The 18,007-nt window shown below is 34.1% G+C and overlaps 1 protein-coding gene across 1 annotated transcript in view; it reads left to right on the top strand.

Moving 5' to 3' along the window:
* CSPP1 (centrosome and spindle pole associated protein 1) overlaps nt 1-18,007 on the top strand; it is a 142,275-nt gene that overhangs the window by 54,745 nt on the left and 69,523 nt on the right. The window contains 2 exon segments of the mRNA XM_030303813.2: nt 8,585-8,683; nt 9,844-9,914. Coding sequence (XP_030159673.1) covers nt 8,585-8,683; nt 9,844-9,914 — 170 coding nt within the window.

Raw genomic sequence — 18,007 nt, 5'->3', positions numbered from 1 at the left:
CTTCTTGCTCTAACCATTTTTTCTTTTTTAAAAAAAATTATTAAGTATTGTTGATACGCAGTTGATTTCACATGCACACATAGGGCTTCATCAGTTTTACACATTATGCTGTGCTCACCACATTGTGTGTAGTTACTGTCTGTCACCATACAACATTATTACAATATTGTTGACTATATTCCCTATGCTGTAGTTTTCATTGCTATGATTTATTTAATTCATAACTACCAAGTTTGTATCTCTTAATCCCTGTCACCTATTCAGCCCTTTCCCTGTGTGCCCCCACCCTCTGGCAATAAGATTATTGTGTTTATGAGTCTTTTTCTGTTTTTTGTTATTTGTTCATTCGTTTTGTGTTTTAGATTCCACATATGAGTAAAAGCATATGGTATTTTTCTTTTTCTAACTTATTTCACTTAGCATAATACTCTCTAGGTCCATTCATGTTGCAGACAGCAAGAGCTCATTCTTTTTTTTGCTGGCATTCCATTCTATATATATACACCATATGTTCTTTATCCATTCATCTGTGGATGGACACTTGGGTTGTTTTCATAACCTGGCTATTGTAAATAATGTTGCAATAAACATTGGCATGCAGGTATGTTTTCAAATTAGTGTTTTCATTTTCTTTGGTTAAATACCCAGTAGTGGAGTTACTGGATCATATGGTGTATCTATTTATGATTTTTGGGCAATCTCCATACTGTTATCCATAGTGGCTGCACCAGTTTATAGTTCCACCAACAGTGCATGAGGGTTCCCTTTTCTCCAAATCCTCATTAGCACTTATGATTTCTTGTCTTTTTGATACTAGCCATTCTCATTGATACGAGGTGATATCTTATTGTGGTTTTCATTTGCATTTCCCTGATGGCTAGTGATGTTGAGCATCTTTTTGTGTGTCTTTTGGCCATTTGTATGTCTCTTTGGAAAAATGACTACTCAGATCCTCTGCTTGTTTTCTAATTGGATTATTTGCTTTTTGGTTTGAGTTGTATGAGTTCTTTATATGTTCTGGAAATTAACCCCTTAACGGATGAATCATTTGAAGATATCTCCAGTGGGTTGCTTTTTGTTTTGTTGATAGTTTCCTTTTTGTACAAAAACATTTTATTTTGGTGTAGTCCTGATAGTTCACTTTTGCTTTTGTTTCCATTGCCTCAGGAGACATATCCATAAATATGTTGTTAAGGTTGATGTCCAAGAGACGGTTATCTGTATTTTCTCTTAGAGGCTTTATGGTTTCAGGTGTCATGTTTAGGTCTTCAATCCATTTTTAGTTCATTTTTGTGTATGGCATAAGAAAGTGGTTCAGTTTTTTTTTTTTTTTTTTTTTTTTTTTACATGTAGCTGTTCAGTTTTCCCAGCACCCTTTTGTTGAAGAAACTGTCTTTTCCCCATTGTAGATTCTTGTAATTGTATAAGTGTCGGTATTTTTCTGGGGTCTGTATTCAGTTCCATTGATCTATATGTCTGTTTTTATGCCAGTACCCTACTGTTTTGATTATTATAGCTTTGTAGTACTATTTTCAAATTTGGATTGTGATGCTTGCACCTTTGTTCTTTTTTCTCAAGATTGCTTCAGCTATTAAGGGTATTTTGTAGTTTAGTACAAATTTTAGGATTATTTGTTTCTTCTGTGAAAAATGCTGTTGGTATTTTGATAGGGATTGCATTGAATCTGTAGATTGCTGTAGGCAGGAGGGACATTTTTAATAATATTTTTGCCAGTCCATGAACATAGAATATCTTTCCATTTGTTTGTGTCATCTTCATTTTCTGTCATCAGAGTCTTATAATTTTCATGCATAGGCTTTTCACCTCCTTGGTTAAATTTATTCCTAGGTTTTTTGTTGGTTGGTTGGTTGGTTGGTTGCAATTGTAAGTGGGATGAATTTTTTTTCTTTCTGCATCTTCATTGATTAGTGTATAGAAGTGCAGCAGTTTCTGTATATTAATTTTCTATCCTGCAACATTACCAAATTTATTCTTTTAATGTTTATTTATTTTGAGAGAGAGATTGAGCACAAGCAGGGGAAGGGCAGAGAGAGAGGGAGAGAGACAATCCCAAGCAGGCTCTGCACTGTCATTGTAGAGCCTGACACAGGGCTCGATCCCACTGACCATGAGATCATGACCTGAGTTGAAATTAAGAGTTGGATGCTTAACCCGACTGAGCCATCCAGGTACCCCACTGAATTCATTTATTAATTCTAATAGTTTTTTGGTGGTCTTTTGGACTTACTGTATATAGTATCATGTTATTTGCAAATAGTGGAAGTTTTACTGCTTCCTTGCTTTCTGTTGCTTGTCTGATTGCTGTGACTTGTACTTCCAATATAGTGTTGAATAAAAGTGGTGAGAGTGGGTATTCTTGTCTTCTTCTTGATTTTAGTTAGAGAAAAGACTCTCAGTTTTTCACCATTGATGTTAAGCATGTGTTTTCCATATATAGGTTTTATTATGAGGTATGTTCTGTCTGAATCCATTTTGTTAAAAGAGTTTTTCTCATAAATGATGTTGTATTTTGTCTCATGCTTTTTCTGCATCTGTTGAGTGTTCATATAGTTTTTATCCTTCATTTTTATTAGTTTGCATGTATTTAACCATCCTTGCATCCCCAGAATAAATCCCAGTTGATCGGGTGAATGATTCTTTTAATGTATTTTTGAATTTGGCTTGCTCATATTTTGTTGACAATTTTTGCATGTGTGTTCATCAGGGATTTTGACCTGTAGGTTTGTGGACTTTTTTTTTTTTTTTTTTTTAATATACTGTCTGTGTCAGATTTTGGTATCAGGGTAATCCTGGTCTTGTATAAAGAATTTGGAACTTTTCCTTCCTCTTCTATTTTTTGGAATAGTTTGGGAAGAATAGGTATTAACTCTTCTTCATATATTTGGTAGAATTCACCTGGGAAGTCATCTTGTCCTAGACTTTTGTTTGTTGCAAGATTTTTGATTGTAGTTCAGTTTTGTTACTAGTAATCAGTCTGATCAGATTTTCTGTGTCTTCCTGATGGAGTTTTGGAAGATTGTATGATTCTGGGAATTTAGCCATTTATTCTAGGTTATCCAATTTGTTGGCATATAATTTTTCATATTCTCTTATAATCCTTTGTATGTTTGTGGTGTCAGTTGTTACTTTCTTTGATTTCTGAGTTTAAGTCCTTTCTCTTTTTTTCTTGATTAGTCTGGCTAACGGTTTATCAGTTTTGTTTTCAGAGAACCCGCTCTGTGTTTATTGGTCTTTAGTCTCCATTTCATTTATTTTCTCTCTGATCTTTATTTTTTTCTTCCTATTGACTCTGGGTTTTATTTGTTATTTTTCTAGTTACTTTAGGCATAAGGTTAGGTTGTTTATTTGAGTTTTTTTTTCTTGTTCCTTGAGGTAGGCCTATATTACTATGAATGCTCTAAGAATTGCTTTCACTATGTCCCAAAGATTAGACTATTGTGCTTCCTTTTTCATATTTCTCCATGTGTTTTGGATTTCCTCTGATTTCTTCATTGACCCATTGATTATTTAGGAGAATGTTGTTTAGCCTCCACATTTTCTATATTTTTTGTACCCCCCTGCACCCCCAACTTGTAATTGGTTTCTACTTTCATACTCTTGTGACTGGAAAAGATGCTTGATAGGATTTCAGTCTTAAATTTGATCTGACTTGTTTTGTGACACAACATGTGATCTGTCCTGTGGAATTTTTCATGTGCACTTGAAAAGGATGTGTATTATGCTGTGTTTGGATGGAATGTTCCTTATATATCTTTTAAATACATCTGGTATAATGTGTTATTCAAAGCCACTGTTTACTTCTGGATTTTCTGTGTGGGTGGTATCCACTGATTTAAAGGGGGTGTTAAAGTCCTCTACTATTACTGTCAGTTTCTCTCTTTATGTTTGTAAATATTTGGTTTATGTACTTAGGTGCTTCTATATTGGGTGCATAGATATTTACAATTGTTATCTCTTCTCCATGAATTGACTCCTTTATCATTATGTAATACCTTCTTTATTTTTTGTCTAAGCATTTATTCATAACATATTGTAATCTTAACCAGAAGTTCTTGACAAAAAATAATTATTGTGAGAAGTACAAAATTAATTTTCCTTCATTTTCCTAAGTTTCTCTTATTCTTTTTTCTTATAAAATTTAGCATGTATAAATTCTAGTTTTGATTTTTAACAATTTTTGAGTTTTATATTTTTGGTCTCAGTTTTTTTCTAATTAGCCCATAAATGTTTTCATGTGCCATAATGTCTTTATTAATGAACTATTTTGTCCACTTTATGGGAAAGCTAAAGCCCAGGAATGATTTTACACTCTTGAACTCAAGATTAATCACTGGCAGTGGTTTTAAATAATTAACAAGGTAGTTAACATTTTGTTTAACACTTGTATTCTGTGTGTGTGTGTGTGTGTTATTTATGAATATTTACAATTTAACTAAAATAATGTTTTAGGAGTTTTTATAAGTTGAATGTAATGGTATGTTTCCTAATACTTTGAAATTTATAGACCACTTTTAAATGTGATCATCCTAGTCTTTATTATTTATTAACTTGATCTGTAGAAGTTACTGTATTACTTTACTATGTTTACTTTATAACCAATGTTAGCGAGTAGAAGAAACTTTTAGCTTTAAAAAATGCTTTTTAAAGAAGTTTTTATGTGATTAATGCAGTTAGCACTTCCATTCTATTTAACTCTTGATATTTGATAGTTTGTAATCTTAATAGTCATTTAATAAATTTCTGAAATAACATGCCATCTGAAATTAGAATCTGTGTATTATCCACATGGATGAGTACATGCTTACTTAGTGTGGGACATTGTAAGAAATGTGCCTGCTTAATATATAAGATATAAATGAGGAGAAATGGCTAATTAGAACTTGAGTTATTTGATATAACTTTTTAAAAATATATAGTAATTAATTTTCATTTATCTTTGAAAGGGCTATTTTAATACTATTATTTTCTCCATTTTAAAGATGGGCTTGATATTAGAAAATCATTTATTAAAGTAAATATAAAAATTGTGAAACAACTGAAAACATAGGGAAAAAGGGTGATCCACAGTTAATAGCTCAGTATTTTTAACATCTAAGAGAGTACCCCTAATAACAGAATTCATTCACATTAGAGAAGTTCGTGATATGAAAACAAGATGATGTAACTATTTTGTGAATTAGATGAGTTAAAAAAATTTTTTTAAGTTTATTTTTGAGAGAGAGAGAGAGAGAGAGAGAGAGATAGAAAGAGAGAGAGAGAGCAAGCGAGCACAAGCAGGGAAGGGGCAGAGAGAGAGGGAGACAGAATCTGAAGCAGGCTCCAGGCTCTGAGCTGTCAGCACAGAGCCTGACGCCGGACTGGAACTCAGGAACCGTGAGATCTAATCTGAGCCACAGTTGGACGCTTAACCAACTGAGCCACCCAGACACCCCTAGATGAGTTTTTTTTTTTTTTTTAATTTTTTTTTTTTAACGTTTATTTATTTTTGAGACAGAGAGAGACAGAGCATGAACAGGGGAGGGGCAGAGAGAGAGGGAGACACAGAATCCGAAACAGGCTCCAGGCTCTGAGCTGTCAGCACAGAGCCCGACACGGGGCTTGAACTCACGGACCGTGAGATCATGACCTGAGCCGAAGTCGGACGCTTAACCGACCAAGCCACCCAGGCGCCCCATGAGTTTTTTAAAAGTAAGGTGAAAAATGATTCTTCCTTGCTGTGAGCCATAGGAATCTATGACCAAGAGATGGTAAATATTTTGTTTTTATGAATTTATAATTTGACTTCACAGCTTGTTAGGTTCCCTTCTAGTTTTTTTGTTTTTGTTTTTAAAATCTTATATTAGTAAATTTAAAAAATATTTATGGAATCACTATCTGTAAATAGTTTTCATTGGTTTAACAAAGTAAGCATAATCCTATTATGAGTCATTTCATACAATTAAATAGGATGCCTTAAGATTTTATTTTATCCTTTTTGGTGAAATGTGTATCTCTGCTTTTATTGGGCCTCTTAAACATTTCTCTAGTCTTGATTTTATTGTAATTGTCAGCAACAGGAGGGGACTTTTATAGTTTTGAGAGTGAAAATTTTTTCTTTAGTGAAAGGGTATACCTTAAAGCTGTCTTCCTTATAGGCAGTTCATTGGGAAGTCTTTGTGATTTTACTGTAGAATTTAGCATAGACCTTGACTTTATACATAAATAAAATGATTAATTTGGAAGGAACTTTGAATATGGCCTTTTGTGTTTATGGTGCTTACTTTATTAAGATAGCTCTGTATATTGAAAAAATTGTAAAACATGTTTTAGTATAGTTGCTCTGGATATAGCGTACTTTGGTTATAGCTACATAAAGATAGGTTAGAATTGCAAGTCCAAATGTCTTTAGAGAACTTACCTAAAAATGCAGGAAGCCACAGTTCTTAGATAAATTTTAGAAAGATTTTTGTATATCTAAATAGTCTTTAATTCTGGTTAATTCCGGTTTAATCACAAAGTATGCTTCTAAAAATTTATAACTTTAAATTTCTCTATATTTGAAAACTTTCATTTGTTCAGGCAGTACTTTACCACATCACATTTATTTTTGTCGAGTAATGGGAGACCACCTCCAGGTTTGGTGATTCAGCAGGAGGACTCACAAGACTTTGTATCTATAGTTATATTCATGGGTATGACTTATTACAGTGAAGGGATACACAATAAAATCAGCAGAGGAAGAAGGGGCATGGACAAAGTCTGAAGGTAAGCAGGTGCAAGTTTCCAGGAGTTCTCTCCTAGTGGACTCACACTGCACATACTTAATTCCTCCAGCATTGAATTGTGACAGCGTGAGTGAAACGTTGTCTACCAGGAAAGGTCATTAGAGATGCAGCGCCCATGTTTTTATTGTGGGCTGGTCACACAGGCACCCTTTTTCGAGGATGTAGGAAAATTCTGAACTTCTGAAGGAAAGCAGATGTTCAGCATAAACTATATGGTTTGTATAAACAGTTTATGCACAGTGAGCCACTTTTCTCCATCCGGGGAATGGTGGGACTCCTCCCAAAATATGTGTTCCAGGTGCCAGCCAAGGACCACCCTTCCAAATAGGCATTTCTGATAACTCTTTTCTGCTCCTGCATATTTAATATAGACTAGTATAACTAATTCTGGTTGCTTGGCATTATTAATTACAAATTAGTTTGAGTTTATATTTACCAATTCTTTAAGTGGTAGCAATAGGGAATGACGAAACTGATATGTCAGTTTAAAACAGAGTTTTGAGCACATGGGTATAGCTATAAAACCAGCTGTATTTTGATAAGTTGAAATAGTGTGAAATTCCTTTTTGAAGTGGCTTTTGAAGGTTTCTGTTATTTTAGATACGGATTAAAAAATGGAAGCAATTTATGTAACATGCCAGGTTCTATATTATGAAGGTTATAATCCTCAGTAGCCTTTTCTCCTAGATAATATTGATAGTCGTCTGTGTGATGGAAACAAATGAAGAACAACTTCTATGCTGGCTCTGAGAATGAGAAGTCCTTTTCTTTTAAAAACTGCCATTTTTCTTAATGTGAAAATGAAATTCACCTAAAACATCGAATAATACTTTAACAAACCTGTTTCTTTCTAATAGTCCTTTTGAGAGACAATATAGCTTGTTAACAGCAGTGAAAAGAAATATGACTTGTGAAATGCTGATTTTCATGGATGCTGATAAGTGTTGGTGTGAAAAGTCATGTTGATTTCTCTGGTATGAGGAATTAAGCTAAAGAAATCAATGTTTGCCAAGTGGAAAAAAAAAGATTAATTGAAAAAATATTAAAATTATTTTCTGGAAAGGATTTTTAAGAAGAAAACAAACATTCTGATATATTTTTTTGTTGTCCAAGACCTTGTGAGTAAAGTGAACTAATAAGTTTTTATGCGTATATCAGCCTGTTGATAATTTTTTCCATTCTCCTTTTGCTAATATTTATTCTTTCATGTGATTTACAATGTTATCAAATGTTGTGGCTTGCTACATTTGATTTTAATTGGTAAGACAGTTGCTATATTTTAAGTTAAAAAGATTTTTATATGCAGTGAAATAATTTCCAAGAATCTGAATTTTGTTTCTTTCAGCAAAAAGAGATCTGATTGTGAAATGTGTCTGTAATCCTCATGAGGGCAAGGGCCACATTCATATACCCAGTGCCTAGAATAAATGAATAAATAGTACTTGCATGTAGCAGGTCCTCAATAAATATTCTTTGAATTAAATGAATGATAAAAAAGTCTTAGTATATACAATAGTTTGAAATTAAAATTTTCTAGAAGTTATATTCAAATAATTTATAACCTCTTTTTTTTTTAAAGACTATTGAATCTAATCTCTTAGTAGTTTCTTATTAACTAGCAAATCATACTTGAATTAAATCTCATTCATGTTAATTTTCAAATGTGTTTACAGTAAAACTTCATTATAACACTTTGTTCCCTTTAACATCTCCAACATCAAATGTAAAATCACCAAAGAGATAATATGAGAAGGCCCACTGTATGTGGAGCAAGCTCTATAAGCTAATGTGTTTTTAAGGATGTACGGGAACAGACAAGGGAATGTGCCTCCTAAGGAGTATGGTGGTGATGTCACAGAGCATTCAAACATACGCATTTCATCTGCTGGAAATAAAAGGTATAGTATGTAATATGAATTCTGCTCTTCAGTCATTACACTGTGAAACTGCAGCTGCTAAAACTGGCTTACTGAATAAGTAGGAAGGTATAGTATGTTAACAGATTCCTTATTAATAAGAAAAGAGTTAAAGGGAAAAAAGGAGGGTGGAAGAATTGTGTTAAATGAAAATTTATAGTACTTTACAGCGTTATTTTGAATTGCAAGTTTGGATTGTAAGTGTGCCAAGGTATTCCAAATAAGTCCCTATAATTATAAGGTATTTAAATTTGGTTGAAATAATGAAAGGACAAATAAGCATATAGTTTAATGGACTAAAAATCAATTTATAATATCTTGGAGTTATGGGAGTGATGTAACTTAACTGGGAATAAATTGAAAATGTTCGTACAATGTGAGTTTTCCTTTCAAAAAAATTTCTTTTTGATTTTCAGCTTATTGAGTAGATAACTTATATGCTTACTTTGTAAAATTAGTGCTCATAATCTGTCATGTCAAAAAGAATGGAAATATATGTATTTTATATTCATGTTCTCTTTCTGTTTATAGTTTAATTTTGGTGGCTTTCTTATACCATACATAAGGATAAACAGTTCTGAATCCATAGTGCATAATGGAGATAATAATGTCATTATATCACAAAAGGTGTCTATTTTCTCTGAAGAAAGTAATATATTGAAGTTCTTGAGATAAAATAATTTGCTATTTGGGTCTGATTAGGCTTTCTTTGAGGAAATTGTCTCTCCTCCCCCCTCCCCCATTTCTGTATTTCAAGGAAGGAGTTTTTAAGGGATGATCTTCTTTTCTAGTGTGCATATAGGTATCACTTTTCACTTCTTTTTTTAGGATTTATTTGTATTTATATTCATTTTTTTTATTGGGTTAACTGTTCTTATATAAAAGGATTTTATTGAGAATCTATAGAGCCAATAATACAGACTGAAGAAAAAGGTTATATATTTATAGAGGCTGAATATATATATCAAGGTCTCACTGTAGAAAGAGATAAAATGCTATGATTTTACCCTGACTTTAAAAATATGTAACTATTGTAGTGTCCATAGTACTTTTAATGTCCAATAACTCATACCTACAATTTACTGTAAATTTTTGTTGCCTGAAAATCATTTGAGTTCTAATCCTTCTTGTTTTTGTTTTAGTGCTCGAGATAATGAACCATCTAAATCCACTAACCAAGACATCTGTAGTCCTTTTGCGGGGATGCTCTTTGGTGTGTACAAAACTTCATTGATTAAACTTTTGCATACTGTTCTTATAAAAGGTCTTTAGTGAGAACTCAGTGATATCATTAATACTACTGTTATTAGTAATATAAAATATTTATCTAGTGCTTACTTTAGGGTAGACCCTCTGCTAAACATTTAGTGTATATTGTATAGGTCTGTATAATTTTATTTTTTATTTATTTTCTTAAATGTTTATTCTTGAGAGACATAGAGAGATAGAGCATGAGCTGGGGAGGGGCAACCCCCGAGGGGCTGTCAGAACAGAGCCAGACTCGGGGCCAGAACCCACGAAGTGTGAGATCATGACCTGAGCCAAAGTCGGACACTTAACTGACTGAGCCACCCAGGCACCCCTAATTTTATTTAATTTTAATTTTAATTTTAATTAAAAAAAATTTTTTTGAGAGAGAGGGCTCAGGTGATTGAGGAGCAGAGAGAGAGAATCCCACAAGGGGGAGGGAGGGGGAGAGAGAGGGAGAGAGAAGCGGGGCTCACCTGAAGTGAGGCTTCTGTTTACCCAAAGTGAGGCTTGAGCTCACCAAAGCGGGGCTCGTGCTCACCTGAAGTGGGGTTCAAGCTTACCTGATGTGGGACTCAAGTTCATGAATTGAGATCATGACCTGAGCTGAAGTCAGATGCTTAATGACTGAACCACCCAGTCTGTATATAATTTTAAAGTGGAATAACTTTTATTTATTGATGAACTTTACATAGATGATGCATGAAATATTAATTTCAGTAACCTTGTTGTAGTGTGACTGTTTATTATTCTGTTTTGTATGTGATAGCTTTTTTCTTCATTCTTCTTTTTAGCTAGCACAGAATTGCCTTATATTTTAAGTTTAGTTTCCCTGAACTAAACCTTTTTATTCTTTGATATACATCTTTCCTATGTTCTTTCCATGTGGTTTTTGAAGTGTTTTGTTCAAATCATCATAATCCAAATTTTCTGTTTATCAGAAATGAAGGTCGTTGCTTAATATAAGTATGTTGATTTGCTACTTGTCATAATTTCAGAAACTGTGTGAAGAGTACCTTACTAATTTCCTATGTGTAACTTTAAAATAGAAAAGTGGTCTGATTTCTGTGTAAAAACTATTAGAAAAAATTACCTGAAATTTGGTTTCAGTGGAAGTATATGAGGAAATTAGATAACACTTCTGATTCATTTAACCCAAAAGCAGTCAGTAATTTAAATCTTGGTTTAGAGATAATTAATTGCATGATATTCTCAGATCTTTATTTCCTTGAGATGGTTATTGTGAGAAAATATGGCGTAGCAACTAGAGTTTTATTCTAATATAATGTCTTTAATTGAGAATTTACCAGTGTAACCTATCAGTAAGGTAAAGGCTTCATTCTTACAATGTATTTTGTTAAACATGGTAAAAATTGGAGAAATGGCTTTCTTTTTTGAGAGCTCACTGACAAATAATTTTATCAATAAATGGATTACTCTACTCTAAAGTTTTAATGTTGAATGTCATGAATTTATCATTACTGCAGTCCAGGAATTATGGATGAATATTTGGTGAGATAATAGACTCTAATGCTTGGAACAAACCATTGAAGTGATTTAATCCAGTAATTTATCTAATGATTGTTTTTTTTTCCCCAGCCTATATTTGTATGGACCCATAAAGAACTCTAGAGGTAGCACAATCTGATTGTTATAAAATTCTCATTTCAATTGAATTGAAATTTGTCTTCCTATAGTTTTGCTCCAAGAACTTATGCTTTATTTAAAAAATTAAGACTGTGTCTAATGAGAGCAAAACAACAATATGTTATGTGGTTTATAAAAGAATCATTGATTTTTTTTAGAAGTATGCATTTGAATTTTCAAATATTTGGGGATTTTCCTTTTATATTTTTATTACTGACTGCTTGTTTAATTCCCTTATGGTCTGAAAAAAACAGTTTGTATAACTTCAATTTCAAATTGAATTTAAAATACTTTTTAATGGCCCAGAATATAGTCTATCTTGGTGAGTGTTTAGTGTGTAGTTGGAAGAATGTGCATTGTATGGTTGTTGAGTGTAGTGGTTTATAAATGCCAAGTAGTTCAATTGGTTGGTAGTAATGTTCATGTCTTGTGCATACTTAATGATTTTTTAATTTTTCTTCTACCACTTGTTTAAAACAAGTTTTAAATTCTCTGACTACCTTGTTCTTAATGTGGAGCCTGGAGTGCTGGAGGGATTTTCTTAGTGTGCCTGCATCTTTGTCAGTTTTCAGGACCTGTTTGACTCTAACAGAGTGATTGCTTTTGCTTTTTCTTTGGTGCAAGGCTGATTCTGTGTGTCTCATTTTCAGAAATAAGTCTCAGTGTTCATGATGCTTCCCAGAGTGGTAGCCAAACCCTCCTTTATGTCTGTGGAGCTTGTTGTGTGAGAATTTCCTGCCCTTCCCCTAACAGTAACAGGACTTTGCTTTTTGTAAGTGCAGAACTGGGTCCAAGCATGTTTTCTGCTCTTTCACCAGTAGATTCTGGCCATTGCTTTATAATGAAAGAAGGATCTGGAAAGAATGGTCTCTTTCATATGTCTCCTGTTGCCCCATCTCCAGTCTCATAAGCTTCTGGTGAAGGTAGAGAAGTGAGTGAGATTCCCCTTGTGTCTGGGTAGATTGCAGAGAATCTGTATCGTTATTCTAGCCTGCTCAAAGCCTTTAAGAAGTCATTAACATTTCAGCATTTTTCTTCCTACCTGCTTTTAAGGTAACTGCCTACTTCTTCATACTCTGGGAAAGGTAAAAAATGTGGATTATCCCATCTCTTTGGATTGGTTTTTATGCCCTTTTGAAATCACTTTACCTGGTTGCTTATAACCTCAGCTCTCTGACAGGTTTTTTAAAAGTTACAGTTTTATAGATAATTGAGCTTTTTCACCATTGTAGGATTTGAGCAGTGTTCTCTTGTAGCTTTCTGCTAAATAGAAGAAGAACTCCTCAGTTTTTGTTTTTTGTTTAAAACAGCTTCTTGGGGCGCCTGGGTTTCTCAGTCGGTTAGTCGGTGAAGTCTGACTTCACCTCAGGTCATGATCTCACAGTTTGTGAGTTCGAGCCCTCCATAGGAACCCTGCAACGGGGTCTGTGCTGACAGCTCAGAGTGGAGCCTGCTTCAGATTCTGTGTCTCCCTCTTTCTCTGCCCCTCCCTTGCTCTTGCTTTGTCTCTCTCTTTCTCAAAAATAAATGAACATTAAAAAATTTAAAACAGCTTCTCATTTCTTCCTCATTATGTTCCTGTTTATATATATATATATATATATATATATATGTGTGTGTATATATTATACATATATATATGTGTGTGTTTATGTATACACACACATATATATATATATTTAAAGTTCTATTAAATCCAGTTAGTTTTTTTTTTTAAGGGAGTTCCATGCCCAATGTGGGGCTTAAACTCACGACCCCTGAGAGATCAAGAGTTGCATGCTCTACTGCCTGAGCCAGCCAGGCACCCCTATGTTCCCATTTTTATTTAAATGCTTGGGCATAGTTACAGTAGCTAATTTAATGTCTTTATTTGTTTCATCATCTGTTGTGTTTTTTTTTTTTTTTTTCTATTGACTAACTTTTCTAATAGTTATTGGTCACTGTATTAGTTTTCTGTGCTGCATCACAGATTAGCACAGGTTTGGGGCTCAAAACATCCCACGTTATCTCATCTTGTCTGTGGATCAGGAGTTTAGGTTCTCTGCTCAGGTCTCATAAGGGTCAGGTCTCATAGAGTCAGCCAGGCTCTATTTTCCATCTGAATCTTGACTGGGGAAGAATCTACTTCTAAGCCCATTCACATTGCTGGTGGAATTCATTTACTGGTGGTTGTATTACTAAGGGCCTCTTACTGGATATTAGCTGGAGACCACCCACAATTTTTACAGGCCATCTGTTGTTTCTTGCCATGTGTGCTACCTTACCGTGGTTGCTCACTTTATTATGCCAACAAGGAGAATATCTAAACTCAGGGAGGGCTTTTACCTGATTATATCTGGCCCACCCAAGATAATCTCCCTTTTAAGTAATTTAGACTTGAATTTTGATCCAGAATTGGTACCTAAATCATATTAGCAGACTCCTTTCTGTTGGCTGGAAACATGTTACAGGTTCTGTTTATACTCAAGGGGAGAGTTTATACAGGGAGTCAGCACCAGAAGGCAGGTAGCATAGCATCTACCTTAGAATTTTGCCTACTACAGTCACATTTTTCTGATATTTAAGAACCAGTCTTTTTGAGGTTTTACTTTAAGCTTAGCTAGGGAAATCTTAGGGTAGCTTTCTTCCTAGGGACAATCCAGCCTTGTTACTACAGAATGACCTTTCTTGGGGGCATCTTCCTTGAACACTATAAGGGATACTGAGATTCTACTGCATTCATAGACTAGTCTACAGTAACGTCTGAAGGGACCCCTCCACAGATTTCTAAAGCTCTTTTTATGCTTCTTTTTGGATCTTTGACCTAAACTTCTACACATTTTAGCCTTCTTGATCTTGATCTTTACGTGATTTGCTTAGTTTCCTGGCTTTGTTTGGATTCTCCCTCGCTGTACCTATGCTCTATAAATTACATTCAGGCAGAAATGGCAGTGCTTAAAGTGCTCACCTCATTAGTTTTCTTTCTCTCAGGTAGTACAGTCCTTGGCTACCTGTTGTCCAGTGTCTGAAAAACAGTTATGGTAAAACCTTGGATTGTGAGTAATTTGTTCTGCAAGTGTTCTGTAAGACGAGCATACATTTCTAATAAGTTTTAACTTGATAAATAAGTGATGTCTTGCAATATGAGTAGTATGTGATGCCAAATGTCACATGATTACAACTGAGCCAGTGGTTCTTGAAATTTGCTTTAATATACAAGTGCTTTGGATCACAAGCATAGAACGAATTATGCTCACAAACCAAGGTTTTACTATATTTCATATTTTGCCTAGTTTTGTTATTTTCTTTTATGGTGGAAAGTTAAGTTCTGTGTTTATTACTCCATCATGGTCAGAAGTAGAATGGATAGATCTACTTTAATATAAAAGATTATTATTAACCTTAGTGTTATTTGTCTTACTCCTATGGGAACTTCACAATTGCTGACATCTGTGTTTAATGGGCATACTTAGATGCTGTATGTTCACTGATGGTTGGGAAACTAATAATTAAGGTAGTAGAGAAATTTCTGGCTCAATTGCATTTTTGCTATCCTGTGATTTGTGTGGTGTTTCAGATGATGCATGTCTAGATTAAGAGGTTATTTTGTGTCACTAACATATGCAATAATAACGTTGATGAAAGAAATTTAAGATGACACAAATGGAAAGATATTCCATGCTCATGGGTTAGAAGAATTAATATTATTAAAATGTCTGTGCTACCCACCATAGTCTACAGATTCAGTGCAATTCCAGCAGAATACCAATAGAAGTTTTTACAAAACCAGAAAAAATAATACTAAAATTTGTATTGAACGACACAAAAGACAGGGGATAGCCAGAGTAATTTTGAGAAAGGAAAACAATACTGGAGGTATCACAATTCCAAATTTCAAGATAGTATCACAGGGCTACAGTCAGTAACCAGAACAGTATGGTACTGGCACAAAAATAGATACATAGATCAATGGAACTGAATAGGGAGCCCAGAAATAAACCCACACTTACATAGTTAATTAATCTATGACAACTGAGGAAAGAACATACAATGGGGAAAAGACAGCCTCTTTAATAAATGGTGCTAGGAAAACTGAACATCTACATGTAATAGAATGAAACTGGGCCACTTTCTTACATCGTACACAAAAATAAACTCGAAATGGGTTAAAGACTTAAATGTGAGACCAGAAACTAAAAAAAAAGTCTTAGAAGAGAACACAGGCAGTAACTTCTCTGACATCAGCTGTAGCAACATCTTTGTAGAAATGTCTCCTAAGGCAAGGGAAACAAAAGCAAAAATAACCTTTTGGAACTACACTAAACTAAACTAAACTAAACTAAACTAAACTAAACTAAACTAAAATTCCTTCCACAGCAGAGGTAATCATCAACAAAATGAAAGGGCATCCTAGTGAACGGGAGAAGATATTTGCAAGTGATATATCTGATAAGGGGTTAATATCCAAAATATATAAAGAACTTATACAACTCAACACCAAAAAAAAAAAAATCCAATTAAAAATGAGAAAAAATGAAATATGGCCTTTTGTAGCAACGTGGATGGAACTGGAGAGTGTAATGCTAAGTGAAATAAGCCATACAGAGAAAGACAGATACCATATGGTTTCACTCTTATGTGGATCCTGAGAAACTTAACAGGAACCATGGGGGAGGGGAAGGAAAAAAAAAAAAAAAAGAGGTTAGAGTGGGAGAGAGCCAAAGCATAAGAGACTGTTAAAAACTGAGAACAAACTGAGGGTTGATGGGGGGTGGGAGGGAGGGGAGGGTGGGTGATGGGTATTGAGGAGGGCACCTTTTGGGATGAGCACTGGGTGTTGTATGGAAACCAGTTTGTCAATAAATTTCATATATAAAAAAAAAATGGGCAGCAAACCTGAATAGATATTTTTTCCAGTGAAGACCTACAGATGACCAGCAGATACATGAAAAGATGCTCAGCATCACTAATCATCAGGGAAATGCAAATCAAAAACACAATGAGATATCACCTTCTACTTGTCAGAATGGTTAGAATAAAAAAAAGACAAATAACAAGTGGTGGTGAGGATATCGAGAAAAATAAATTCGTGTATTATTGATGAGAATGCAAATTGGACAGCTACTGTGGAAAACAGTATGTAGGTTCCTCAAGAAATTAAAAATAGAAATGATCCAATAATTCTACTGGGTATTTACCCAAAGAAAATGAAACACTAATTTAAAAAGATATATGTACCCCTATGTTTATTGCAGTATTATTTATAATAGCCAAGATATGGAAGCAATCTAAGTGTCCCCTTAATTGACAAATGAATAATGAAGAAGTGGTATATATAGACAATAATGTGTGTGTAATAACACAACCACGAAAAGGATGAGATTGTGTCATTTGCAACAACATGGGTGGACCTAGATGTTATTACACTTAAGTGAAATCAGAGAAAGATGACTACTGTATGATTTCACTTGGATGTGGAATCTGAAAAACAAATTAATAAACAAATATGTGGAGTCAGACTTATAAATACAGAGAACAAAGTGATGGTTGCCAGAGGGGAACAGAGTGGGAGGATGGGCAAAATGGATGAAGGAGTGTGGAAGATACAGGCGTTCAGATATGGAATGAATAAGTCATGAGAATAAAAGGCACATCATAGGGAATATAGTCAGTGATACTATAATAACATTATATGATTACAGATGGTAGCTGCAGTAGTGGTGAACGTAGCATAATGTATAGACTTATTGAATCAAGGTTGTACACCTGGAACCAATGTAACATTGTGTGTCAACTATAGCCTTAAAAAAAAAAAAATCACCTCTAAGTCCAAAAAATTAAATGCAGTAGTAATGATCTTCTGTGTATATAAATGTTTGCACAACTTGATTTGCACATGATACCTGGGTGAGAGGTTTATATTTTTTTCTGTAGAACTGAGGTAGAATTTGAGCAGGGTACCAGTGTGATTAGTGTTGTGTTTTAAGACAGTTAATCTTACATAAATATGCTGCATTTATTGGAGCAGAGGGAGGGGAATGGAGAAACTAATTAGGAGGTTATTGCTGCAGTCTAGGTGAAATGTAGATAGGTTGGATCCAAGGTTAATTGTGGTGAGAATAGAAAGAGGATCTGAATATGAAGTGAATAAGAGAATGAGCAATCAAAGTTATAGCAGGTTTTGAGGTTCAATGATCAGGCCATTAACAGAAAACAAAGAAGGGCAATTGCTTTTGAAGTGTTCATTTTGGACATACTTGTTAAATTTAAGGGGCTTGTGGGAGTTATTAGTGGCAATTATTATCTCAATTATTAGAAAAATGGGGATGGAGATTATTAGAGTATTCTCTTATTTAAGGTTTTTGAGGTATAGAGGTTTGGGAAAGAGTAATGTATCTTGTGATTGACATATAGTAGATATTCATAAATTGT

This window comes from Lynx canadensis, chromosome F2, assembly GCF_007474595.2.
Source record: "Lynx canadensis isolate LIC74 chromosome F2, mLynCan4.pri.v2, whole genome shotgun sequence".
NCBI classification, from domain to species: domain Eukaryota; kingdom Metazoa; phylum Chordata; class Mammalia; order Carnivora; family Felidae; genus Lynx; species Lynx canadensis.
This window is presented reverse-complemented; position numbering and strand designations above follow the sequence as displayed.